The sequence below is a fragment of the Podarcis melisellensis genome (genome assembly GCF_964234715.1).
Source record: "Podarcis melisellensis genome assembly, chromosome: 6".
NCBI classification, from domain to species: Eukaryota; Metazoa; Chordata; class Lepidosauria; order Squamata; family Lacertidae; genus Podarcis; species Podarcis melisellensis.
The window spans coordinates 55,345,067-55,372,547 of NC_138538.1; the positions used below are offsets into that span (position 1 = coordinate 55,345,067).

The 27,481-nt window shown below is 40.7% G+C and overlaps 2 protein-coding genes across 4 annotated transcripts in view; both read left to right on the forward strand.

The window, feature by feature from the left end:
- The first annotated feature begins 37 nt into the window (after window positions 1–37).
- Window positions 38–14,118, forward strand: BTF3L4 (basic transcription factor 3 like 4). Of its 2 annotated transcripts, none has more exons than XM_081916523.1 (6): window positions 38–147; window positions 3,938–4,001; window positions 4,762–4,875; window positions 7,357–7,558; window positions 10,146–10,205; window positions 11,291–14,118. In XM_081916523.1, the coding sequence occupies exons 2-6, from the start codon at window positions 3,948–3,950 to the stop codon at window positions 11,335–11,337; spliced, it is 477 nt and encodes a 158-aa protein (XP_081772649.1). In that variant the 5' UTR covers window positions 38–147; window positions 3,938–3,947; the 3' UTR covers window positions 11,338–14,118. The 2 variants fall into 2 exon arrangements, with proteins under 2 accessions (XP_081772649.1, XP_081772648.1); XM_081916522.1 differs by lacking the exon at window positions 38–147 and adding an exon at window positions 154–285.
- Window positions 14,119–20,622: 6,504 nt separating this feature from the next.
- The window catches only part of ZFYVE9 (zinc finger FYVE-type containing 9), a 48,820-nt gene continuing 41,961 nt past the window's right edge, over window positions 20,623–27,481 (forward strand). Inside the window, exon 1 of one of the 2 annotated variants that reach the window (XM_081914610.1) lies at window positions 20,623–20,750. The gene's annotated coding sequence lies outside the window, so the exon portion shown is untranslated. The remainder of the gene's footprint in view (window positions 20,751–27,481) is intronic. The other variant, XM_081914611.1, reaches the window with a different exon arrangement.

Genomic DNA, 27,481 nt, shown 5'->3' on the forward strand with positions numbered 1-27,481 from the left:
GTCCCTCTTCCCCAGCCCCGGTCACTGCATTGCATTGAGGGCTGCCGTTTTATTGTCTAGATAGGGAAAAACAGAAAGGAAGGACCAGGCTGTCCTCCTCCGCCGCCGCCCGTGTTATGCAAACGAGCCTCGCTTTCTTCCAATCGGGTGAGGAGGGCGGGGCCATGGTCCCGTGGTCCGAGGCCTCCTTTCTCTGGGCCCCTTTCTACCCCCACCCCACCCCCACACCTAAGCCGCCATCTTGTTCTTGCCGCGTGTTGCCTTCGGAGGGTTCTTCGGACTGAGGTGAAAACTTCCTGCTTGACCCCCTCCGCGCCCCGTTGCCCTTGCGCCCCTCACGGTCCCCACAGGTCGAGATTGCGGTTCCTCCGCCCCACACTCCGCTGTGCGCGCGCGGAGCGCCATGGGCGGTGGGAGGGGCTGCTGGTGGGCCGGAGAGAGTGGGCCTGGCAACTGGGCGCCTGCGGGGAGCCCTGGCTCCGCTGGGGAACGCCTTCCCCGAGGTCCGGCCCTTGGAAGCAGAGCCCCCCCCGGCCGCCACAGCGCCCGTTCAAGTCCACCCCCCACCCCCGGTCAGGGTTGGTGGGCGCGGACCCTCCGTCGCGGACACCTTCCCGCAACCGAAGCGGGCTTGCTGAGGACTAGCTCCACCTCCTCGCCCAAAGCACTTTAGGGCCAGCAGGATCCTGCGCTGGCCTAAGTCGCACTGCACCCAAAATGTGGGTTACGCCTTGGACGGGGTTCCCATCCCTGGGCGTAGGACACTGAGGAGGGCTTCCCTACTGCCCCTTAGTGTACTGGGGATGTTACTTTTTGGAATAATACGTGCCCTTTAATCCTCTAGGGAAGCCCGCACCCCTCCTCCAACAGGAATTGGCAATCTGGAGCTCTTTTACCTTCCTGTGTAGATTTTACTGCTCGCTTAATACATTTCTGTGTTGCATCAGTTGCCATGTTTTCATTTTGGAGACCTTGGGGTTTTTTGTTTTGTTCATTGCTTGCAACTGAACGTTCCTTTGTATCAAAGGCTGTATATTATCAGATTTGGTTCCTCTGCTGTGCAGAGTTCTTGTTCACACCATTTTCTTTTTAAGGGCATGGAAACCTACACTTTGGATATAATAATAGAATAAGCGTCTGTGAAGCTGCAAAATTCTGAAATAAGGAACATGCCTGCTGCTTTCAAAACTAAATGATGTAAATCTCCCCTTCCACAACTCCTTGATTTTAACATTCTCAGTATCAATAGTTTAATTTTTCTCTAATTCCAGTGAGGAAAATGGAGATGAGGCTCCTCTGCAAGAATGTTTTCATCCACGCTGTGGTGGATGTTCTTGTTACCCAGTTCTAGCCATTAGTTTTTCTTCTTCCTGGTAGTACTTTTGCTGATTCCACCTCTTTTATAGATGTACTAAAGGTTCTTTAGTTCAAGGTTGAAATAAAGACCATTCCTGTTGTGTCTTTCTCTGCTTCTACTAATCAGACCTTCTTTGTACTCTCAGGGTTGAATCCATCATGTGGCTCTTTTATCACATTCCTTAATAAAACAAATTGTGGCTTGTTTCTGAGAACATATTTCTCTTTCTTCAACCCATCAAAGGGATAACGCTAATGGCCTTGAGAGAGGAAAGCCTTTCCATTTTCTTCATTGCCAAATGCTCAGCTACTCGTTATTTTCAACTTGCAGGAATTCTGGTTTGCAAAGTATAAGCTGCTGATTAACTTAGTTCTGTTTAGTTCAATTGCAACATGACAACTGGTTATGGGTTAGAGAATAAAATGGCACACCGCAGCTTTAACTTTTCCTGATGCATGCACATGCTACTTGATATGGAATGTCATATTTTAAAATGAAATGAAAATGAATCTGACCCATATCCCAAAGTAAACACATTGCAGACCAAAGTGCTAGGTTTTTAATAGTTATTTGACTTATGTGTTGCTGCTGGTTGTTAACTCTCTCTGTCCTGGTCCTAGACATAGTTGCATCTTTGGGACTTAATAGTGAGCAAAAACATAGATCTAAGCAAATGTTTCCATAAATCTCATTTAAGCAGATAAGACATGGGATTGATTGGTCAAGTGTTTGTACCTTTGAAAGTGACCCGGAAACTACAACTAATCCAGAATGCGGCAGCTAGACTGGTGACTGGGGGCGGCCGCTGAGAACACATAACACCTATACTGGCTCCCAATACGTTTCTAAGCACAATTCAAAGTGTTAGTGCTGACCTTTAAAGCCCTAAATGGCCTTGGTCCAGTATACCTGAAGGAGCGTCTCCACCCCCGTCATTCTGCCCGGACTCAGGTCCAGTGCAGAGGGCCTCTGGTGGGTCCCTTGCAGCGAGAAGCCAAGTTACAGGGAACCAGGCAGAGGGCCTTCTCAGTAGGGGCACCCGCCCTGTGGAACGCCCTCCCACCAGATGTCAAAGAGAAGAACAACTACCAGACTTTTAGAAGACATCTGAAGGCAGCCCTGTTTAGGGAAGCTTTTCATGTTTAATAGACTATTGTATTTTAATATTCTGTTGGAAGCCGCCCAGAGTGGCTGGGGAAACCCAGCCAGACAGGCGGGGTATAAATAAATTATTATTATTATTAAGGGTGTGGTATGTAACATAGAAAAGGCTCAATGACTGTATATTTTCATGATTTGATTGATTGCTTCCTCATTTGTGTACTAGGACATAATGCTCAAGTTGGCATTTCTATAATACAGTAAATGCATATTAGTAGTTTGTATTCCGAGTACAAAATCATAATTTTGCTTGCATGTATATGCGTTTTGGATTAGGGCTGTGTTTTTAGGACTGCAAATTATCTTATGCACACTTTTTGGACCCTGGCTGATATTCAACATTGTGCTGTTTTGAACATTCTCTCTGTGCAAGCATGTCAGCTTGCCAGATAGAACAATTCTCCCCTTGCCTTGCCCTGCACACTACTTTGGGGTTCTCCTGACCCTTCCCAAACTAATTTTAGGGGGTTCTAAGAACGAAGAGTGAGGGGAAAACCTTGTGCAAGTGGAAGTCCTTGACAGGGCTTCCGCTGATGGAACAAGTTAGGTGAATCCCTTCCACCATAAATATTTTCAGAAAAAGTGAGCTTGCCTTGTAGATTGATAATTCTACAGTCATATCTCCTCTCAGCTATAAAGGTCACCAGGTAGCCTTGGACAAGTAAGTCGCTGTCTCTTAGAGTCATTTACACCACAGGATTGTTTATGAGCCACAAAATACTGCTCTGAGCTCCTTAGTGAAAGGGTATAATATAGATGTAACCAACATGGGTGTAATATGCAGTTTCCAAGATTCATTCTTTGTCACATGCTCCCAACTTCCTGATATACACTATCATGACTAACAAATGTTATGTAGATGGAAATGCAGAGACTAAGATGTGGCACCATGCAGAAAGAGGCAGGTTCAGTTCTCAATAGCTTCTGTTGTTCTGTGAGAAAAAATAAACAGTTCAGTTTGGGACATGGAAGGCAAACATTCCAGATATAGGTATTGTCCTGTCAGATGTCAGATTTAGCATGTGTGCGTGTATATGCACACTGGTATTCCTAACTGCATGCCTTTACTTTCTCTCATGAGCAAATGGCAGCTGCTCATTCCTGTGTGGAGAAGTACGTGCTGGGAACCATGATATGGTGACTGCAAAACCAGTTACCAGCTGCAGGGATAGGGGTAGTGTGGAAAGCAGTCTTCTCTCCTTGAAGGCAGTCCAAGGGGAAGAGCTTTTACACACACACACACCCGCACACCCCCGAGATAGTTTGAGGAATTGGAAGAGAGGTAACGTATCTTTTATTGATAGGTTGTTTGTGTATATTCAGATACAGATGCTTGGTATTTTGAAAGACAGTGAAGTAAAAAGAGATCTGAATATGTTATAAGCATTTACCGGTATGTTGTATGTATTTATTTTTCAGATAAAGCACGATGAATCAAGAAAAGCTGGCTAAACTTCAGGCGCAGGTCCGAATAGGTGGAAAGGTATGAATGCAAGAATATAACTTCCCCCACTCCATTTATAATTATTGTATGTGTGTAAATAGAAACATAGATATATATATATATATAATATAAAAATAATACATATGTTAGTATTTTCCAAAGTTTAGGGTTTTGTAGGGAATGTCTGTTTTCCTCAGGCCCATTCTGATGTGCTCAGGCTGGTTCTGAGTATGTAGCTCTAGTACTGTTGGCTACATTCTTTTGAGGAGAAGAAAAAGGTTCATGTTATGTTCTTGAACTGTTTTCTTAAAAGATGAACATTTTTTCTACAATGGCACCATATTATGTAATTTTGAAACAGTATATCTTAGGTGCCGAAGGAGTTGTTACTGGTATTTGGGGACACAGGCAGAAAAGAGGAAGGGCAGCAGAAATGGAATTGGTCCTTGCAGCAGGAAATGCATTGTGGTCTGAAGACCACCACCACCTTTAGCCTACTATTTTGCATCCTCACATTGTCTCCTTAATGATAATCCCCCATGAAAACTGTCACTGAATCAAACCTCCCTTCCTTGGCGGCAATAAGTGAGAAAATTTGGAGTGGAAAGTTAGAGTAGGATTATACAAACTATACAGTAATGAAAGAGGTTCTTGCCTAAAAAAACCCTCCTACTGCAGCACATGTATTACATTTTAAGGTACTTTGAGATTATTTTGTTGTTTTTGATAAGCATTTGTGTAAGATCCATTTTTCCTCCTCTAGGAGCAATGATTTATTTATCTCAATTCTGTTTCTCAGGGTACAGCTCGTAGAAAGAAGAAGGTAGTCCACAGAACAGCCACAGCTGATGATAAAAAGCTTCAGAGTTCACTCAAAAAATTGGCAGTAAACAATATTGCTGGGATTGAAGAGGTACATCACTATAAAACATTTTCAGTCATATATACATGATCTACCAACTGATCAAAGGAATAATGTGAAATCTTTCTGATTTAAAATGGGATTATCAGCAGGGGAAATATGGGGCCTGTGGGCCAAGTCAGACCACCTAAAGAGAAGTGCCTGGTCTCTGGCAACCTTACCTCATTTTAAATGAGGTGTGGCTCAGAGTTTGTTGTGATTTCAGTGTATGTGTGTGTGCATTGTGTGAGAGATCCTTTAATAAGACTTCTTTTGGAGTTTCATGCATGATTTCCCTTGTATAACTGAGGACATTTGTTCCATAACTTTGTGTGGGATGGTGCAGATATTACAGAGTCCCATGGAAGGGGCAGTTCATGTGACAAAATAGTCCACTTCTATCTTTCCTACCTTGCTCTCTCAAGATTCAACTTGGCATCTGATGAAGTAGGCTGTTGGCTATGAAAGCTCATGCCAATTTGCAATAAAAAGCTTACTAAGAAGTAATCTCAAGGTCCTGTCAAATATGTATATAATAATAAACTAGCACAACTTCCATATTACATAAATCAGGGTATTTTTATTATGAGAATGAGCAGTAGAAAGTATTGGGCTCACATGCAGCCTCATTTGCTCCCCCCCATCCCCTTCTTCTAAAATGAGGGAAGAGTAGAAGTGTCCTGTTCTGGCTTGCAGCAAATTGTGGTTTGTCCTCAAAACAAGGATACACACAAACCATGGTTTATCTTCACCTCCTGCTGTGCTTTTGGGATCTTCACTTGACAGCACACTACGGGTTGCTGCAATCTAGAAGCAGAAGCTTTACTCTCATCTCATGTATGAAATAAGAGAGAAGGGTTGGAGGGCATCTGCAAGCCTGACGATTGGCACTGCTCGTTCTCTAAAGGACAAACTGTGTTTTGGCATTATGTCTGAATTAAGATACACACAAGATGCAAAGTTTTAATTGGAAAACACAAGTCAGATTGTTGCTTAACTGTGATCCTGGGCACATTTACTTGGAAACAAGTTCCTTTGAAACAAAAGGTTTTATTCTAAGTAACTTTACGTCCCTTTTCTAAAGGCATTTTGTATGAAAGTAACTGCGAGTCTCCTAGATGAGTAAGTAGAACCTTTTTGCCCCACTATCTACATGTGGAAATAGTATTATGTGGAATGGTATTATATTTGTTTACTACATTACATTTCCCCCCAAAGCAGCATGAATAGTGTTTCCAGGCAGTCTTCCAGATAGAAGCTGGCTGGATCTAGACCTGCTTAGCTTCAGCAGGGTCCAGGCTATGATAGGGAGCCATTCCTTCCACTAGGCAAGTTGCTTTAAGCAGATGTTTGAGAGAGCAGGGAAACGGCTGCTATCCTGCTATAACAAGTCTTGTTATTGTGTTGAGTGTTTTGGCCCACTTCCAGAGGACAGCCCTGTTCTGTAGTGGTCACAGTGTTCTGAAGAGGACATGATGGGCCTCAATATGGACTGGAGAAAGAGTATGGGTGGCACTTGGACATGTGTCCATATAGGAGCAATAAATAGGAGCATTAAACAAAGGGCAGAGTGGAATGCTATCCAGGGGACACCCATCATTTAAACCAATTTGAAAGTCATAGTTTCTCCAGAATTTTAGTTTTGTAGATCCTCAGAGCTCTTTGTTATTTTTGTGAGAAAGCTGAGGATATATCAGTGCAATGGCATAGCTCAGTCTTTCACAATGATCATGTGCTTTTTCAGGAAAACACCAAATATACAACATTTCTGGACTAATATATAGTGCTCATTTTCAGACATTGCTGTGCACATGCATATCTGATTGAGCATGGCATAACACACCCATAGAATAATTGTGCGCTTTTAAAAAAATAATAACACCAAGTTTACACCATCTGTGAACTAAATAATAATGATCACTTATATAAAGTGCAGAAATTTTTGACTATGCCGCTGTATTATATTAGTTTCCAGACTTCTTTGCAATGGATGGAAAGCAAGGGCAGTTAAAACATGTTTGAAACTAGTTTATTTTGGTATTGTAAAGATGCCTTATGCCTATATGCCTTATGTTTCTTAGCTTGGAAGTGTAAAGTGTGATATTTACATCAAAATTCCAGAGTATGAAAGCTGTGCCTCTTATTTCTTTTTTTATCTTGAGAAATGTTACTTTCCTTTTTGTTTTTTGGAACTGGCATGACTTAGTTAAATGCTTAGGACTCTGATACTTCAGTTATGTGTTAATCTGAATTCTTATTGCTTTACAAAATCTTACACTTCCAACTGATGTAATTATAAACTATATACATTGATGATAGTGTTTATAAATCTGTTTTACACTTAGTCAGGCCTAAAATTGGGTGTGCAACTCCTTAGAGTGGATGCTAACTGTTACAAAATAAAAAAAATGGTGGTTCTTTTCTTCCTTGATAGTACTTTTTTTGAATATTAATTAAGATGAATGAATTTTAATAGATCTCTGTTTAAAACAGGTGAATATGATAAAAGATGATGGAACAGTTATTCATTTCAACAATCCCAAGGTCCAGGCTTCGCTTTCTGCAAATACATTTGCAATTACTGGTCATGCTGAAGCTAAACCAATTACGGAAATGCTGCCTGGCATCTTAAGCCAGCTGGGTGCTGACAGCTTAACAAGTCTCAGAAAGTTAGCTGAACAGTTCCCAAGGCAAGGTAGGTATCCCTGTCTGAGACATGGAGCTGGTTTTTTTCAGCCTTGTTTGTTAGCATAAAATTCCTGATCAATAGTAAGGGTCAGCTTTTCTTGTGCGTAGGACTTTCTGCTTTTTATTCCACCCTCCCCCCCACATTCCTAACTTCACTAGAGCATTTCTAATAGTATAGAACAAGGATGTCCAACTCCTAAGAGACTGCGATCTATTCACAGAATAAAAAACTGGCAGTGATCTACCCCTTGGGGGTGGGTTCAGGTCAAAGTTGTTGAACTTCCTTTAGGGCTCCATCTTCCTTTTCAGTGGAAATGGGAGGGGGGCAGGTGCTCTTGCCACCACAAAGGAAAGGGAGCCCACAATCGACCAGTAGATCCCAATCAACCTGTTGAACAACCCTGGTATAGAACTCTGCAATTCTGTGCATGTTTATTTAGAAGTCCCACTGTGTTTCGTGGACCTTGTTGATAGATAAGTATGCATAGGATTGCAGCATTTACTTAATATCAAGTTTTCCATAATTTCCTTATTATTGTTAATATTGTTGTTGTTATTTATTATTATATGTATCCCACCCTTCACCCGTAGATCTCAGGGCGGTTCAAACATAAAAATACAAGATGAAAACATAAAATAAATAATAGACACAAGAACAAAAAAAAACCCCGACCAATAAATCCACCACCCCCTCCCTTACTTTCCTCATTTGTAATAACTATATGGATACCTTGTATTGCTTTGTCCTTTCCCCAAACTACAGTGGTGCCCCGCAAGACGAACGCCTTGCAAGACGAAAAACCCGCTAGACGAAAGGGTTTTCCGTTTTGGAGGTGCTTCGTAAAACGAATTCCCCTATGGGGTTGCTTCGCAAGATGAAAAAAATCTTGCATCCCCCCGCGGGTTTTTTCCGCTTTTTTCTTCCTTTTTTAAAGCCGCTAAGCCGCTTATCAGCTGTTCCGCTGATAAGCCGCTTAACAGCTGATCACTGGAAGCCGCTTGACAGCTGTAGCGCTAATCCGCTAAGCTGTCAATGGGCTTGCTTCGCAAGACGAAAAAACTGCTAGACGAAGAGCCTCACGGAACGGATTAATTTCGTCTTGCGAGGCACCACTGTATTAACTAAAGGCTTCTAAATGTGGGAAATGCTTTGAAAATTGCATTAACCATCAGATAGCTATGTGAATGTACTTTGGAGCTCCATGAGCAGAATGTTGTAACGGAAGGAGAAAATGAAGGTTTGGGGGTATAACCTGAGTGTTGAACTTGTGTCTGATTAAAAACAGTATAATAATTGTCAGTCTGATTAAAGACTCAACAACATAATCCTGTGCCTGCCTACTCAGAAGTAAGTCCAGTTGACATGAGTGGGACTTGCTCCCAGATACATGTATAAAGGGAACTATCACAGATGCTGCTTTTCAAGAGCTCAGGGGGGCAAGCATTGTAAACCCTATTTTGTCCTCATAGCAATCTTATAGGGAAAGTTAGGATGAAAGACAGTGACTTCCCTTGGGGCCATTTAGTGAGTTTCATGACAGGGTACATTGAAAGGTAAACAGAGTTCTCTTTTTTATTATTTTGATTTATTAGATTTATATACAGTACTGCTCTTCATCATAAGGTATCAGGGTGGTTCACAGAATAAAATCATGAAGGCAGTTCCTTTATCACTTGACACTTGTACAGAGCAATGGAAGCTATTATAAAAATATTACCCTAATAGAAGAACAAAAAACCCCACCACGTTGGTTACATGGTTATGGATTTTCTCACATACATCTATTTGAATTATCTCTATATTAGTGAAACTTTCCTCAGTTTTTTGTATTGCAGCCTCAAAGCCCAATCCAAAGACTTGCTCCATTGGCATTTAGGATGGGAAGTACTAAAACCTACATCAGCATAGACTGTAAAGATTTTACACCAAGAAAGCATACTGGGTAGACTGTTACATGGAAATGTTGTAAGATGTTGGGTATAATTCAGGAGAGATGCTTGCTGCTTGACTAAATTGGAGATACAGTGGAACCTTGCGTTTCGATCGTCTCCATTGACAAATGTATCAGAAGCCGAACGCCGAAAACCCAGAAATAAATGCTTCCGTTTTCGAACGTGCCTTGGAAGTCGAACTTCCGAAACGGCAGCTTGTTTGAGTTTTCAGTTTTCAAACATTTCAGAAGTCTTAACAGTTTCTCAGAATGGATTACGTTCGAAAACCGAGGTTCCAGTGTAATATTCTATGTATTGGTCATTTTGTGTTAAATATCACAGGGTATATGGCATCACCAGTTGTGTGTCTGCTGCACTACTTATAAAGAGGTTTTATTCAGTCAGAACCAGTAATTGTTGTCTATAAACATTTGAGTGATAACTTCATAGAAGTTTGCAAAAATAATGATTCTTGTAAATTTCTGCTTGTAATTTATTCATTTTCCACTGCCACTGTTTGCATAAAACCTATTTTATTTGCAAAGTTGCACTTCTTTTTTGTGCTGTAAACTGTGACCCTTTCCTTATGCATGCTGAATTTGTTTCTTAAATTGATAGAATTTTGTTAATTACTATATCAATAATTGTATTTTCTTTTCTAGTGTTGGATAGCAAAGTACCAAAATCAGAAGATATTGATGAAGAAGATGATGACGTTCCTGGTAAGATTATTCTACTTAACCTTTAAATTATTTACCATGTATCTGCTTGACTGAGCACGTGACAATGTTTTTGTTAATTTGAGAATCTACTTGGTGGGTTAATCACAGATACAAAGGGAAAGTGCTTCATAGGAATTGCATGCTGTACATCCTGGAGCACATAACTGTCACGAGACCGACCCCAGGAAACCACAAGCTTTTGCAGAAGGATTTGTATCTGCTGCTATGCCTTTGGTTCCTAGAGACTTAGGCACCTCTCAGATGGGGTGAGAAACTTAACTAGTGGATTCTGTGAGGGAATAATATTTTAAGAACAAGCAGAAAAAGAGGTTTACTGTAATGAATAGGAAGGCTATTAATGGTTGTATCTGTGTTGTATAATCTGTCTTTCAAAATCCTTTTAAATATTGCTCGCTACATAAATTAAACGTTGAGTTGAGTTTGAGTCATTTAGCCCCTCAATTTTGTAGAAGGGTCTCACACAAGACTGCAATAATTTTCAAATAGGTCTAGATTTCATGAAGCGTAGCCATCATTGGTGAACACTTGAGAAATTAATATAAGGCAAAATACAGGTTGCATGTGTTGATTGCAGCTCAGAGATCAATTGTCTATAAGCCATAGTTGTTATCATCCTGATTTGTTTAGGGGTTGCAGTCCCATGCACCCTGACATGGGAGTGAGCTCTTTTGTATGCGGGGAGGCTTACTTCCTTGTAAGCAAGCATTGGATTGTACTATAGATCATTTTTGTTTAATGCCTACATGTTTGCTAGCATAACAACAGACGTCAGTCTAGGAGCTGCCGTGTTGCCTGATAGCAGGCATAGGGAGAGACTAACAGAATTATTTTTCCAGTGCTGACCAGATGTAATTGTAAGTCACCCCATAGAAATACTAGGGCCTAGTCACCGTTAAACAAAAGAGAATGTCTTGTAATTGCTTTGAGGTTTTGAGATAAAAATGATATAGGAAGAATGTTCATTATACCATAGTCTTTTAGATAAAACATACATTTTAATAAAAAACATTTCTCTTTGGCTCTCCTATTGAATGTTACTGTATTATACTTTCCATGTTTTTCAGATCTTGTAGAAAACTTCGATGAAGCATCAAAAAATGAAGCTAATTAATTCATTAATAGTTCTGGAAGTTGACATGGACTAGATTTAAGAAATCAGCTGTGTGGTTCCAAAGTTTTACAGAAACAGTGAACATTACCCGTTTAATAGTTCAATAATATAAAATATTTTGTATTTTAATTATGCTGCTTGTTCAGCAATTCCTGTTGGTTGATTTTTGCATTTTGCACTTACTCCCAGGATCTACCTTTTCAGTTAAAAAGGAAAAAAACAAATAATACATTTTCAGTGCAGATTAAGGGATGTGTGCATGTGTGTGTATGTGTGTATGTGGCTTTGCGTACAGTGGAGAGGAAATCGGTGAACAGATCTATTCGACTTTCCCTTCCCCCTTGAAAGTAGAAATAAAATGAGTCTTTAACTTGGTTAAAGGAACCTTTATTGTTGCAACCAAACAGTTCACATAGAATAGTGATAACTTAAGTCTTGCTTGTCCACATTTCATGAACTCCAGAAACCATTTACTAATTAACATTTGAGTTTAATTTTCTTCATTAACTATTGTATTTACATTTGTATTTCTCTTCCATATTCACAGTGTATATGTGCAGTTTCCACCCGCCTCCTTTTGATTCTAAATTGTACCAAAGACAGGGTATTAATTAACAAACATGTTTGTTGCAACATTTTTAAAAAATATATATACTTAAGAGCTTGGTTTTCCCCATCCATTTTAAAACCCTTCGCTCATTCACCTTAATATTTAACTTGGGTTGCATTCACATGTTATGGAGTAATCTACTTTGCCTTGGATAAACAGCCTATCCTGTGAAGTCCTGCCTGTTTATGCCGAGCAAGTGCCAACCCTGCTCTTACGGCATAATTTTTGTAAACATCTGTAAGAAGCCTGATTATATTCTTGCTCTGGGTTTCTGGGAGAAGATAAGAATGTCCTAGACTTTGATAAAGGTTGGAGGCTACAGTCTACTCTAGTGCTGAATCAGATGCCTTGGTAGCTTCTCTTTGGTACAATTAGCTGTTTTTCAAACACACCTCTTCAAAGCACCGAATGCTGTTTCACCCTTTTCATCTCAGATAAGCAGTGCCTCTCGGCATATTTTCCAGTGGTGTTGCTTACTTTTAGAGGAGTCTGTCTCATATCCTCTGTTTTTCAGTAGGAGATAGTGCATCATGGTGCACTGTAAAATAATTTTATTGGAAGAGGTAAAACTGTTGTGGATGTTACCAGACAGCTCCCAAGGGCAAATGAGCCACTGTCATATTTCAGGACACTAGAATCTGGAAGTGTAGTTTGGATTATACAGAACGGACAAGGAAAGTGCCATTGCTTGTATTGTGTTGTGTTTTGCATAAATTGTCCAGCAACAGGCTTAAAACATTAATTTTGAGGTTTGGAACCTGTTATCTGCAACCTACTTTGGATGGATACAATGGTTACGGTCACTTTTGAAAACAAAAGCCCTCCTCTGGTGGCGCAGAGGATAGTGGCTATATCACAGGTACAGTGCAGTATTTTCTGAACCTTCCTTCAATCTGCTCAATGTGAAGCTCTTCCTAGCGGTTCTTCAAAGGTGATTGGTGTAATGCAGTTGAGCATCATTTTAACCTTTGCCAAGGGCAGCTGCGGCGCGGGAAAGCCATCTTTCTTACCTTTCTTTGGTGTACTTTTGAGACATATCTGCTTTCTGTTTATATACACCCAGCGACTATAAAGTTTGAGGCTATCAGTATGTCAGCATTCTAGTGACATCAAGCTGAACCACGAAAGCAGAGCTTTTAGTGGTTTGTCACCTGGACTGCTCACTTGATTTTATAGATTTGTTTGGTTTTCTTGTTCTATTTTATATAAAACGTGGATCTTAATAAAATAATTCAAAAGAGGCAATGTTCCCTCTTGTGTGTTATCTCCTCCTAACAACAACACTGATAGAGGGACAGAACATGGTTACAGGTGATGCTTTAACCAGCAGTACACTTGCCATGCTATATTTTTTGAATATTTCTTCTTTCTGCACATGTGCAAATAATAGGCATAGTTCCTTTAAGCATATTTGCTGTCCCATGAGACAGCAAATGAACATGTAGAAATGTTTTTGCAGAGAGTTTTTAACTGATCAATATGGCTGAAGCTCACATAATTTCACAGTTATTCTGTCCTTATAACTAGCATTTTTAGTTCAGCTGTTAATAATTTACTTAATGAAGATCTGAAACAAAAATTTAATTTCTTGTCCAGAATTAGGAAATACTTCAGAATAGTAAAGGGCAGGCATTTGGAATAAGTTTCAATTCCTTTTACCAACAAAGCGCACACCCACAAATCTCCAGCTTTAAACTTTCCTTTTGCCAATTTATTTGTAATCCTTATTCATACTTGTGTTTGGAAATCAGCAATTATCTTGCATAGTGATTACTTTTTACTGTATGCCAAGAACTGTTGACCACTTAATTGTTTTTTGCCGACCTTCTATAGCTTATTGAAAACCATTAAACTGATCATAACTGAAGACGTGAACTATTAAGACTGTTCTGATACCACCTAGTCTCCTTTTGGCACTTGAGACCCAACAGCCTACTGGAGCTGACCATCAAGGCAAACCTTCCACTTCCAGTGCTATGAGATGCATTGATTAGACACAGCAACACAGTTGTAGAGGGTTTGTTTGCTTTTTTGTTCATGTCAAATATTTGAGTAAATAATTTGTAACCCCCATAAAGTTTTCATTAATTTAGCAATGTATTGGCACCTATGATACTATGTAGTGTCTTGAAGGTTAAACAATTATTAAAGCAGTTCATTGAAATATAAAATATGCGTTGCTGGCACCCTGGTCTTAGACTTCTAAATGTTGAAGTAGGTCCTATTGATGTGAATGGAGCTTACTTCTGAGTGTGTTTTATTTGAATCAATGGTCTAATAAGCAGAATCAGTTTAAATAGGTTTTCCTATGACTCTTAGAACCAGGGGGCAGGATGCTGCCATAGGATGCTGAGAACATCCTCTATGAGCATAGGGCTCCCTGGAGTGGCAGTGTCCTGAGCCAGTTCAACCAGAAATGGGGGGGTTTGGGGGAGGCCTCGGATCTGCTAGTTCCAAACCCTCCTTGTTCCCCTTGCACCGAGTGTACTTCTTTTCCTTACCATTAATGAAAATAGGAAAGAGGTTGATGGGAAGAGGAAACCTTGTAGGTCTACACCTGCCACATTCTCCCCTGGTCACAGGGCTATGGTTGTAGCAAATACTCCACCACAGATCTCCTCCTCATGGGAACATAGGATTACTCCGTTTGTTAGCATAGTTTAACCTCAGTGCAGAGAGCCATAATATATTTTAAGCCCTCTGCAGAAGCACTTGTGTAGTCCCACTTATATTTGAAAAAAAGTATTAGATCATAGTACAGTCGACTCCGCTTACGCAGGGGTTACCGGGGTAGCCGATATAAAGCCACAATTGCCTCTACAGTAGTCAAAACACACTCCTTACACCTCTAAACGTGCTCAAGGTCACTGAACAAACTCCCTGCAGCTCCCAGTGCTGTTTCAAGTGATACCCCCCTTCTTATTTTTATGTGGTCAAATACATAAAGCTGAATTTGCACAAGTTAAATGCTTGTAAGTTGCAAGGCAACTAGTTAACTAGCTTGTCAACTTGTTTCCCAGCATCTCAGTAGAATCAATATGTATTATTTCTAAAAGAATACATTATTTAGAACACGAAATTATATTACAGTCCATTGGTCCATCTTCTTCAATATTGATGAAACTGATTGGGTAAGGGGCTTCCAATATTCCGGGATTCTTTCCCAGCCCTACCTGAAGGTGCCAGGAATTGAACCTGGGATGTTTTGTATGCAAGGTGTGGGCTGATCCACTGAGATACATAGCCCGTCTCCGTAACCTGTGGAAACTCAAAAGAGCCAGAGAGCACATCTGAATACTAAACATCTCACTGCTGAAATCTAGTTGCTGTGCATTTTTCATGAAATGTGGTTTTAGGACAATATGGTCTGAAGAATTCTGATTATGCCCTGTGTTTACGGTATCACATTCTGCTAGCATAATACTTATCTGTGTTGTAGTGACTGCAGGAGAACTTGGGTTTCTCTTCCTGTCAGCAGATGAACTTTATTTTGCCCTTGTCCTTTTGTTTTATCTTGTGTTCCTGTTCCTTCACAGATATTAATTTGAGGGAAAGCGGGTCTAGGGATAGAAAGACAATATAACCACTACACATTTTGAAAAGGGAGCAGAAGGAAAGAATAATCATGTTTGTTGCACATAAGAGCTGATGCAGGTTACCAGTATATATTGTACGGTTGTTAAGATCCTTGGATAGCTGTACATGTGCAAATAAGACACAAAGCTACTACAAATAAAAGTGCAAAATTAAAATTACTAATTGTGTGTGTGTTCTTGCAGATTTTTTTTTTCTGATTGTAGGAGAGGCAACAGGAAATTATAGGGATAGAACCACTTAAACCGTATAGAAACTATTCATGTATGTTACTACAGTGGCAAGAATATTACCCCAAAATTGAAAAAAGTAGAAGCAAAGGAAGAATGGATACAAAAACTTATTGAATATGTAGAAATGGCAAAATTTACCAGAAAAATAAGAACTCAATATAACAAACTTTTTATAAAAGAATGGAAATGGAGTATTGAATATTTACAGATAAATTGTAAACAGATAAGAACATTGGCAGGATTATAGTAATAACCTGCAGTTTCATCAGAGTATATATTTAAAGTAGATGAATAAATGAACATGTTCAAGATTAGGATATGCAGAAGACATTAAAAATAAATTTAAGGAACCGCAGAAAAGGGGGAAGGAAGTTAAGTTTTGAAATGTTAACATTATTGTTAAATTAGTGAAATGTATAAACCTGAAAATCATACAATTTTTTTTTTAAAAAGGCAACGGGAAGCATGGTGCAGATACATACACCACCAGTGCCTATACAGACTTGCAAGTATTTTCCAAGATACGTACCAGAAAAAGAAGGGGTATAAAATTATGCTGATCCTGAATGGACACGCTTTGTGGTTGGTGACATAAATTAGCCATCTGGAAAACATCCAAGGAGAAAACATAGCTTCCCAATTTACCGTACCACTGAAATATATTTTCATTTAAAATGATGACAGTATATTCTGGATAAGCATTATGTGTTGTGCATTATATTTGTATAATGTGAAAACATCTGAGGCAGATATGGTTGATTTTGGACTGCTTGGAGTACAATATGACAGCTGAGATCAAATCAGCAATTTTCTTTACTGTTAAGCCTTCTGTAGGGTTACATTAGTTCAATACATTATCCAAACACCCAGGAATTTCTGCAGTAATATTAATGAATTACCTAGCCACGAGATTAAAGATTCTCAACATAAGAAGCACCTCTTGCAGCAAGTACAGCATCATTCCCTTAACAGTACTGCACTGGAGGCTGTGTTTGTTGACTTTGAATGATCAGTGCCACAAGTTCATGCAGCAACAGCCTTTTTGCTGGCTTCACACTTCCCCAGGTTACTTGCACTGCATCTTTTGGATCCATATGATGTGGCTTGCTTGGTTGGCATCTGTCTTGGGAGACTGGAGGAGTGTGCCTTTGTGGATGAGGTCAAGCTGTTGGAAGGTTGCAGCACCTGCCGTGGCTGTAGAGACCAGTGTGGGAAAGACATGTTTTGTTGCAGCTGGGGCAGATGAAGGCGTCCAGTTGTGCTGCTGCACATCCACCAGGGTGTTTCTTGTCTCTGCACTCCTCCCAGCGGTCATTTCTCCTCTGGTCACTGCTATGGATGCATGACTGCTTTGATCTGTTTCCTCTGGTGTTGAGATGTTCACCAAAAGCAAGTCCAAAGAGAGATCACTTTGTTGGTAAGCTTCCATTATACTGCTTCTGCTTTGGGCCTTGAGGCATAAGTGTTTCAATGTTGTAATCTGCCCCCTGGGACCAGAGGAGAAGTGGCAGTGGCAAAAGTCCCAGCTTGATAAGAAGCTATAGATTGTTGTGCATGTAAGCCTCGGGGGATGGTTTTTGTAAAGGAAAAAAGCAAATAACAGGCAAAAACCTTCATAGTTTCCTGCTCTCTTTAAATTAAGGGGTTAAATCGGTTGTATGAAGGTTGCAACACAACATAGTGAGACTTGCTTCCATGTATATGTGCATTCATAGCATTTGTCTGCAGAAGGGGAAGACATTTTGACTGAGGATGCTACATCAATGATAAAGTAGACATTCAAGGATCTGACCACAACATTATTAATCTTCAACATAAAGATCAGTAAATTTAAATTCTCTTCCAAATTCCAGTTTCATGGGGTGGTGGTGGCTCAATTAATTAATTTCCTTGAATAGAAAATGGTAGCAGAACTGGTCCTATCATGAGATAAGAAGCAGCTTTGCATGCTATTAAAGTTGCAAACTATATTTGCCACTGATTTGGGAGTAGTATTTGGAAGCTGATCAAATCAGAATCACAAACAATTGTCTGAGTAAAACCAGCAAACAAAATCCTAATGCTAAAAATAAGCAAAAGATCAGTGTGTATTTTTTCTGTATTCAGATTTTTTTTAGCCCTCATTATAGTAATTCTAAAAACAGCCACCTTTCAGGGATATATTCCCAAGGGAGAAAGCTAATCACCATGTTTCATTGTATGTTCCCTGCCATGTTTGTATATTCACCATGGTGTAATCAAAGAACTGTATTTCACAGTCACATCACACACAAAACCAGCCAGCAAGCTGATGCAGTAATAGTAGATACTTATAAACTTGTTTCCTTGAACGCGGCCTTTGACAGATGCCACCTACACTTTGTTTTCCAATTTCATCCAGAATTGCCCAATACTGTACAAGCTTTACAACAGTCACAGAGTTTCAGTGGGCATGATTTAGCTGCTGTATCTGTAGATGCCGGAAACAGCTGTTCACTATATTATGTAGGGAATTCTATACTGTACTGTATGTTTCCTAGATTCTATTGAGAAGCAAACTAAGGTGCACATAACATCCCAGTTCTAAATACAGTTATTTGGAAGCAAGTCACGATATGGTCATATTGTTATTAAGACTAACTGAAAGGCCACAAAGTCATGAGTAAGCTTTTGAATTTGCAAAATTTATTCAGGCTGAAGGATATTGGCCCCCTGCAATTCATCTTAACAATGTTACAAACTATAGGTTTTCAGGTTTTTACATCATGCCCCACTTTCCTTCCTCCTCTTACATACCTAGCTGCTTCTTCCACCCCACTTCGTCTCTTTGCACTCTGTTTTCCCCAACCCCTCACATTCAAAGTTGTCAGATAACTATTTTTCACTCCTCAACATGACCTAATGCAGGGGTGAGGAGTCTCTCGTGGATTTCAGTGGGATATATGTCTTAGGAATAGGACTTTCAAGGCTGAAATCCTAAACAAATTTGCTAGTTTGGGGACTGTTTATTGGACTGGGAGAGCTTGTTGTCAAACTTTGGCATGGTGGTGGTGGACATGCCAGTGGTGGGTAGGGCCAGAAGCAAACATGGGCAGAGCAACAAATATGAAGTAGCTTTGTACAGTAAGCTAGTTCTTCTGTCTTCCATCCAGGCAAGCCAGAGGTATTATTGGAGTTCAAAAACAAATTCTAGTCAAGCAAAAGCATTAAGCTGTCATGGAAAGAGTTGGTGGTGGCCTGAGGAAAGGGCATGTGTCTGGGAAAGGGGTGTGGCATGGGGAGAGCCCCAGAGGGCAGACAGGCTTGGAGGGTTCCCCACTCTGTTCTAAAGACTGCTGAAATACTTGTCCATGCTCAAGTAACCACCTCCCTACTCAATTTCCTCCCTGGCACTATAATTACAGGATACTTCAGAAATAAACTTTTCCTCTTGCTGCTATGATTGTACCACTCCTCTATTGAATTCCATTATATGTCTTCCTATAATTATCTAAAATGAACCTTAACATGCCATTCCACTCAAAATTACTCAACACTGATGACATATCCTTGAAGATCCTTTATCTGTCTTGGGTGAAAACCAGTGTGAGGTTGCCGTGCAATACATTTCTGTCTTTGGACCTAGCTAAAAGGGCTGATAACATTCAAGCATTTACACACACACAGTATCATTTGATGACTGCAACATTGTGTGATGTGTATGCAATTGCACCATCTCAGAGTCGGATCGCCCACCGTGTCACATATCGTTGCAATGCTTTTAAACAGAGTCAGTTTATTGTGAGCATCACAAGTGTGCTCAAATCAAATACAATACAAGGATATTTTATTGTACCACAAAATACTGCCTTGCAATACATTGCAGACAACCACCCCGATCCACAAGGATAGTATGTAATAATTTGATATGCATTATTTATTTACAACATTTATACAGCGCTTTTCATAATGACTTCAAGGCAGTTTACCAAAATGTCAGCATATAAGCTAAACTTAAGTCATACGCAGCATGACTCACCTTTACAGTTCATCCATTAATTGCTTAGGATTTGCAGACAAATCTTATCTGTGTCCACTCCAGACAAGCTTACTTTAAGAATTAGATAGCAGACATCGAGTTGAAACTTTGCAGGATAACCTGATTATTTTGACCAGATATGCACCAAAAGGGGCCAAGGGATGATAAAGCACACACTGGCCGATCTCTTAGGAACAAAGGGACGCAACGCAAAAATAAAAAAGGGGTTTGGGAAAAGCAAAGGGGTGCTTGCATGAGAGTTTGATCTGCATCAAGCAACAGGGATCCTGCATGAACTAACGTGCAGCACATTCTTCCGAACGTGAGCACACAGCTGCGCGCGCGCAGGTTACACGCGCAGTGATTTCCAGCTGCGTCCTTGCTTGCGACGGGAGGTTGACGCCTCCCCCTCCGTTTCTTTGCAATGCCCGAGTCCTCCCCTCTTAGGCGGCTGGCAAGCCAGTTGTTTGTCCTCCTCGCGCGCCGAGAGGGGTTTCCCCAAAGCATCCAAATTGCCCTCTGGCGACTCCGCCTCCCAGAGGCTCGCGCGGCTGCTTGCTCCCTAGGCGGACCGGTGCCTACCTAGCAAGCCTCGCCTGGGCTTCCGCTTGGAAACGGAGAAATAAACGTGGAGCGGCGGCGGCGGCGGCTCCCTCCCCGCGGCGCCGCTCTACCACGCAGCCGCGCCTGAGGAGGCCGGCCAGGCTTCCCCGCTTGTGCCGCAGTGCCGTGCGCTGCCTCTGAGGCCAGCCAGGGGGCGCTGGTTGCCGGCAGCTGAGGCGGGCGAGGGAGCCCAGCCAGCCAGGAGAGGAGGCAGCCCTCGCCGTCGGGAACAGGCGGGCAAGCGGGAGGCCGGGCAGGCGCCGCGCTGGCCTTCCTTGAGCTCGGGAAGAGGCCTGCCCGGGAGCCGAGCGAGGGGAGCCTCTCCGACATGCAGGCCCGGCGGCGCTCGCTGCTGCTGCCGCCGCCGCCTCCCGAGGTGAGTAAGCTGCTGGCCGCCTCCCGATTTAGCCGGTCTCCGTCGGGCCGCTAAGGCCGGGCATCCTCTCCCAGGCCCCTGTGGGGCGGCGTGAGAAGGGAGCCTCTCTTGGTGGAGGGTGGGGGGGCTGCCCCACGGATCCTGAGGAGAGGAAGCTGAGGGAACCTTCCCCCAGGGAGGGTGGCCCAAAAGGGTCGGAGGGTCGGAGCGCGTTCCCCCACAGCACACCTTGGGTCAATTCCGCCGCCCCCCAACCTTAGGGGCGCGAGTTTCCCTCCTTCCTACTAGGGACCATGAAAGCCTTGGGACCTTGAGAATAAAGAGGCAGGCGAAGAGCTTCTCGTCCCTCCTTATCCCTCGCCTTGTTTGTCTGGCTTGTCCTGATGGAGCGGGTTGGGAGGAAGAGAGCCCTGTTCCCTTCATGGCAACCGGGAAGCCTTCGGCGAGGAGTGCCTGGCTTCCCATTTATAGCGCTTCCCACCCCTCTTAATATCTCAGGGGGCGAGGGAGAAGACGTGGCAGCCCCCCGCGCCGCCGCCCCAAACAAACAAACGAGCGAGCAAGCCTTCTCATACCGCTTCTGTTAATTAGTGGATTCCCCTCCCCCATACATCCAGCCCCCCCCCACCGTAGAGCATATGCATCGCCTTTTCCCAGTCCTTGCTTGTTTTTGCAGTTGTGCATTCTTGCATCTCCTTTCTTTCCTGTCCTGCTGCTTTACAGGCAGCTCCCATTTGTTCGCAGCCCAAGTTTCTCATACTGGATCTTACGGGAATATTGCTGTCAAGGTGTCCTATTTTGTGCCGAAGTACCTTCCTTTGCTCTGGCGTCGTTTGTTGCAGTCTGCTCACTATTTAAATAATTTGAAACGTGCCATAACTGCCGAACTAGAGCGCTTACCAGGAGGCAAGGTTACTTTTAATTGTGTTTGTTGTTGCACTGACTTAAGTGATACTCACCTTGGTGATAAAATTCAGGTATTTTTTAGTTCTGTGGATGTGGGTAAGTAGGTCCAGATGACTGGTTGCAATGGAGGGAATGCATATCTTGTAACATGAATAACTGGTGGGAATTACCTTGATAAGTTTGAATGTTTAGGTATTTTGCATATATGTAAACAAATAGTATTTTCATGTACTGAAATAGAAGTATATATGACAACAGAATATATTTATTAATATATTTAAACAAGGTGAAGTTCCACATGTAAAATGTCCACAAAACTTGAATGGTCTTGTGGTGTTAGTGCAGATTTTCATATCTGAACCTGCTGCTATTTATTTGTGACTTAAGATGGATGCAAAATTTCAAAGAGCCTGGTAGAGTGAGTAAGGGAAACATGGAGGTCACACTAAAGGTTATAAGGACAGCAGGTTGATTATTTTTAGCACATAGACATCTAGAAGGATAATATATTTATTATGTAAAATATCAAAATCTGAATATAGATGCATGAAAGTGGAGTGCTTATTTGGATTGTACTGAAAACGTTAGGTTGTCTGAGCTTGGCCCAACATAGATAAAACTGCTTTTATTGATCAGCAACACAAAGATGCACATATGTGGTAGTGAATTAATGTTTTGTTTCTCTGGTATGGATTTAATATCACATGCCTTATATCAGTATAATTTAATGGCCAGGATTTACTAAACTAAAAATGTATTTACACTTGATTAAATTTAGTACAGTAGACAAAAAACTTTAGATTTTGATATCTGGTAAATGCTGGCACAATTAAGAGGGTTCTTCAGTGGCCCAGAGGTCCTTTAAATGTTGCTCAGCTGCACAGAAGCATTTCATTAAAAAAGCAGCCCTCACTTGACCAAAATTTAAAGGGCCCCATAGAGATCTGATTTTTTAAAAGCAACTTTACTTCACTGATAATTGCAGCATGTCTCATGGCATCAAATCTAGGCTTTGGTTTAGTCTCATGCTTGAAATCTTACTGAAATTTATTTAAAGATTGTGAATGTCTATGCTGTTTCTTTTTAAAAATGCAAAATATTTAATCCTTCCATAATCCATGCAGCTCTAAATCTAAGCAAATAAAATTTAACATATAACTTAGACAGGCTTTACATTATTTTAATAAATTAATTCTTAGTGCATAAGTAAAGGATGAACTATTCAGAGCAGATGCTTTTCAGCATGTATTCTAGCATTTATGTTCTCATTGTTCTTTTACATTTGAAAATGATAGTGTATATCTAGACCACTGGGCTCCTTTGATGAAAAACGTAAATGGATGCAGAAATATATGCTGAAGTCAACAGGCAAATAATATGCCTTACTAGAGCAGGATTGCTAACAGCTAAGAATTTTTATGTCAACATCTAACTGTTTGGATAAAGTATAACTAACAATATTTATTTTGGAATAATATTTCAAAACAGGCTTGCAGGTAAATATTTAGGATTGGAATAGCAGAAACAGTGATAAAATATGTATGTATCCCTGTAGTTGTGAATGGTCCTGTGCGAAGGGTTATGGAAGTACTTTAATCTACTTAAGTTGCAGTCTTAACACACACCTACAAGGAAATAAACCTAATTAAACATAGTGGGATTTACTTTTAGGTAAATATGCATTGTTAGAGCTAGAAGGCTATAACTTGACTAATCTGCTTCATTTTAATAAGAGCATAAGAGCCTGCTGGATGTAGTCTAGCACCCTGTCTCATAGTGGTCAACCAGATGCCCTAATGGAAGCCCATAAGCCATGTTAAAATTCTCAGTTTATACCACCTTTGTATAAGCAAAGTTATGGATATTAGGGTGCTATATTATACTTTTTTCATGGTGCTGGTATTAAGGCAGTTTTTAAGCCACCAGCCCAAGCATGCTTAAGTTAGTAGTTTAAAGTAAAAATAAACACAGTTTATTTGTTGTAAATATCCTTATCAAGTGGCTTGAAGGCAATTTTTACTCACACAGGAGACCAAGTGGCTATTTACAAGCCCTATACAAAGGTGTTGAAACAAGTCTCTAGTAATTTTGACTTCGTTTTGCTAAATGAAACCTGGGAGTTGATGCAAAGGTTTTTGGAGCATGTGGCCAAGAGTGAAATTGTGGAAACTGTTTGAAATGCTCAGTGAACAGTAGTTGCCTAAACCTTTTAATTTATGTAAGAAGATGTGAAAGGTGGAAGCAAACAGTGTTTCTCTGCCGATGGAAGGCATTTGTTATAGAACTAGAGGGCCGGCAATTCTTCCTCCCTGCCTTCTCCCCAAAATTTGCTGAGGTTTTGGGGAACCCCTTGGAGCAAATTTCTGGGGGTTTGCAGGAGGGAATTTATTTTCTCCACCAATGAAGCAACACCAACTGAATTCTATTCAGAATAATACAGTATTTAATTTTCTCCATCATTGTGTGTTTAGAAGGACAATAGGTAGCTGTCTTATAGAAGTCAGACCATTGGTCCACCAAGCTTAGTATTGCTGCTAATGGTGTCTCCAGGTAGGGTTGGAAAAGACTCCTGACAGAAACACTGGAGAGCAAATTCCCTAGAGCCAAGCTCTAGCAGCTATGTAGCTTAGGATGCAGGTTTAGCTGCTACTGAAGTACTGTAGAGTCATAGGGTGTGATTGATTATGATTACATGTATGTTTATTTTAATTCACAGTAAGTCTCTCTTCAAGATGACCAATCACAATAAGCATATGAGGAAAATAGTTGAGTCATAAGTACTGTGACCTATTTATTTGTTTAAAGTATTTATTTCCTGCCCCTTCATTGTAAAAGCAGTGCTCAGGATATGAAAGAAACAAAACAAAATTGCATATTTTTATGCAAGCAAGATTGGGGAATATCACAGCAGGGTTGTGGGGTCAGTACAATAAAAGTGTGTGGAGTCAGTACAATAAACACATCCGTCCAACAGGCCAAACTTGCCCCAGAACACAAGTGTCTTCACTATGTACTAGACAATTATTTGGGTGAAACAAACCTCCTTTGAGAAAGAACTTTCACAGCTTAGATGTGATCCCAAGAAGGTTGTCTTCCACATCTCAACCAGGAACCTCTCTTCCACTGGTAGAACATAATCTCTCCTGGAGATGTTAATGAGGAGGACTGCTCTGATTGGAGGAGGGAGTCCTTTAGATTAAATAATAAAACTTTAGATAAAGGTAATTAACAGTAGCTGGAATTGTAAAGAAGTTTGCGCAATTACGCTTTCCCAACGGAATATATATTGTATGTTTTTGATTAAACAAAAATAGCTTTTAAGAGCAAGACCCTAATTATATACAGACTTTGCAAGTTCCTGTCAATGGGACTTGCTTACCAGTACTGTACTGTACTTCAAAGATTCAGTACTGGTAGGTTAAGCCTATTTTGAATAATGGGAAAATAATGGACTTTTGTAGAAAAAAGAATGCTTTGCTCTCAAACTCCTTAAAGGCATCTGGCCTCAGAAGGTCCGGCCTTTGTATTCTGTTTGTAGACATCTTTTTAGTAATAGCTGTGGAAATTGAGCTTCATTAAATGACCCATTTAATTTTTTTTAAACCAAACCTTCACTGCCTCCATCTAATTAACTAAGAAGTTGAGTGGAAGGTTTGTTTTAGTTCAGTCCAGTCTGTCAGCTCCTACAGTGAGATTGTACTGCTACTTTACAAATATTTTTTTAAAAAAACAGAGATTAGTTTATGTGCTGTGGAAAACAAAGCATGTATCCAGAAATGTAATAAAAGGCAGTGTGTGTTTTTGTCTTGGTGCAAATGTTAAGAAAGCTGGTCCATATGTCAGCTTCTTAGTGAGTGTACCTGAGGCAAGTACTCATGCTGCAAATTTTGCATAGTGTGTATGTGGGGGGAGGATAATTCCTGTCTGGTTCACCTCATACAGTTATCTGTCACATTTGTTTCAGTTGAGAGGAACAGCTGGCCTAGAGGTGCTGTTTTTACAGCAACTGGTACTTATAAACTAAAATAGGAGGTCCTATATATTTTTTGTGTTTGCATACTGTTGTGACTTCTTGGATGAGCATTGTTTACTTTTTGTGGTCCATTACTTTCAATTGCTTTAGTGCAGATCTAGGCCAGTACAAAAGAAGAAGGGTTAAATGCATGTCTCAAGCACAATAGCTTTTGTTTTGTCACTGAAGTGGCAGATGGGAAACCAGAATCTCTTACATTCCCGCATACATTGACTATGGGGGAGAGGCATTTACCATCAGCTGATGATCTTAAAATTAGACTTCATTTGAGTGTGCTTCTTGAGTGTTCTGTAATAAAAAGCATGTTTATTGTATCAATGCACTCTTAAAATTTTATACAGATGATTACATTTTGAGCTAATGTATGCTGTAGAATCATCTTCTAAATTGACTGAAATTCATATAAATATATGAAGTAAACCTATGAATTGGTTGTATTTTGCTTTATTGCACAGTATTCAAATACATCAATTTTCTAGATATGTTAAATGTCTCTTCTGGTATATAGCCTTTTTTGTTAGAACATCTGTAACTGTCAGAAACCTCTGTGTTGATCCCCCCCATAATATAGCAAACATAGAAATCCGTAATGTTCCCTGTAAAAGGCAGATCAAAGTACTGTACAAATCTCCTAATAGCTGTGCCTAGCTATGAATGACACTTCCTCGTTATAAGTACTTTCATATTTTCTGATTTCACTTTGCTGTGTCAAAATTTTGCTTTGAACTCACTCCTAGCTGTGTTCACCTAGCTGGCTGTACACTGTTTGGTATACAATTACTATGTAGGATCAGTAGGATGAAAGCTTGTTTAGATGTTTAGTTGTCTTATGTTTGCAGTACTGTTCGCACCAACATTCAAAAATTCATAAGACTGAAGTTAATTATTCTGCATCTCCCAGTCCTTACATCGCTCCCTGTCCTCCTATTCATTCTGCTATTAAATTGAGAGTGAAGATGGCATAATGATTCTTTTGTGTTGTTTATCTCTTCACCTTGTTGTCATGCTGCCATGCCCTTTTGCTGGATATTCTGCATCCTTGGTGTACATTGGCTCATGGGACTATTGGGTCATGAATAATCTTCATGAGAAGAAATGTTTTATGTATATGCCTGCTGCACATTGAAACACCAAAATAAGCCATTTCCCAGATAGCCTTTTAGTAAAATGTCTACTCACCACAAAATATGCACACTAATCAACTTATCACCACTTTGGCATAACACCCACCACTCATTTTCACTACATAATTGCACTTTGCTCTACTCATGCTTAACTCTGATCTAATTTCTCTCCACCTCTCCACGTTTGGTCTCCGTAATTATTGATCATAGAATTGTAGAGTTGGAAGGGATGGCAAGGGATCATCTAGTCCAACCCCCTGCAATTCAGGAATCTTTTGCCTAACATGGGGCTCAAACCCATGACCCTGAGAGTTTCATGCTCTACTTACTGAGGAAGGGAGAACAATGTTGAAAGTCTCTATTGATGATGGAACCAGGAATAGGAAAAAGCAACACAAAATACCGTATACACACTGACCCATAGGGCGCACCTAGTTTTTTTGGGAGGAAATAAAGAAAAAAAATTATTTCCCCCCACACACTACTCAGTGCGCCCCAGGCTTCGAGGTGCAGGCTGCTATCCGCAAGCCTGGAGAGCCCGAACTCTCAAGGCTTCAGCGAAAGCCTGCATTCGCCCCATAGGACGCACACACATTTCCCCTTCATTTTTGGAGGGGAAAAAGTGTGTCCTATAGGGCGAAAAATACGGTATGTTGACCAGGGACTGC

Excerpts from the sequence above, each read along its gene's own strand:
- BTF3L4 (XM_081916523.1), top strand. The coding sequence starts at position 3,948 with ATGAATCAAGAAAAGCTGGCTAAACTTCAGGCGCAGGTCCGAATAGGT. Across the intron at positions 4,002-4,761 it reads AGGTCCGAATAGGTGGAAAG|GGTACAGCTCGTAGAAAGAA; the intron begins GTATGAATGCAA and ends TCTGTTTCTCAG. Across the intron at positions 7,559-10,145 it reads TGAACAGTTCCCAAGGCAAG|TGTTGGATAGCAAAGTACCA; the intron begins GTAGGTATCCCT and ends TTTCTTTTCTAG.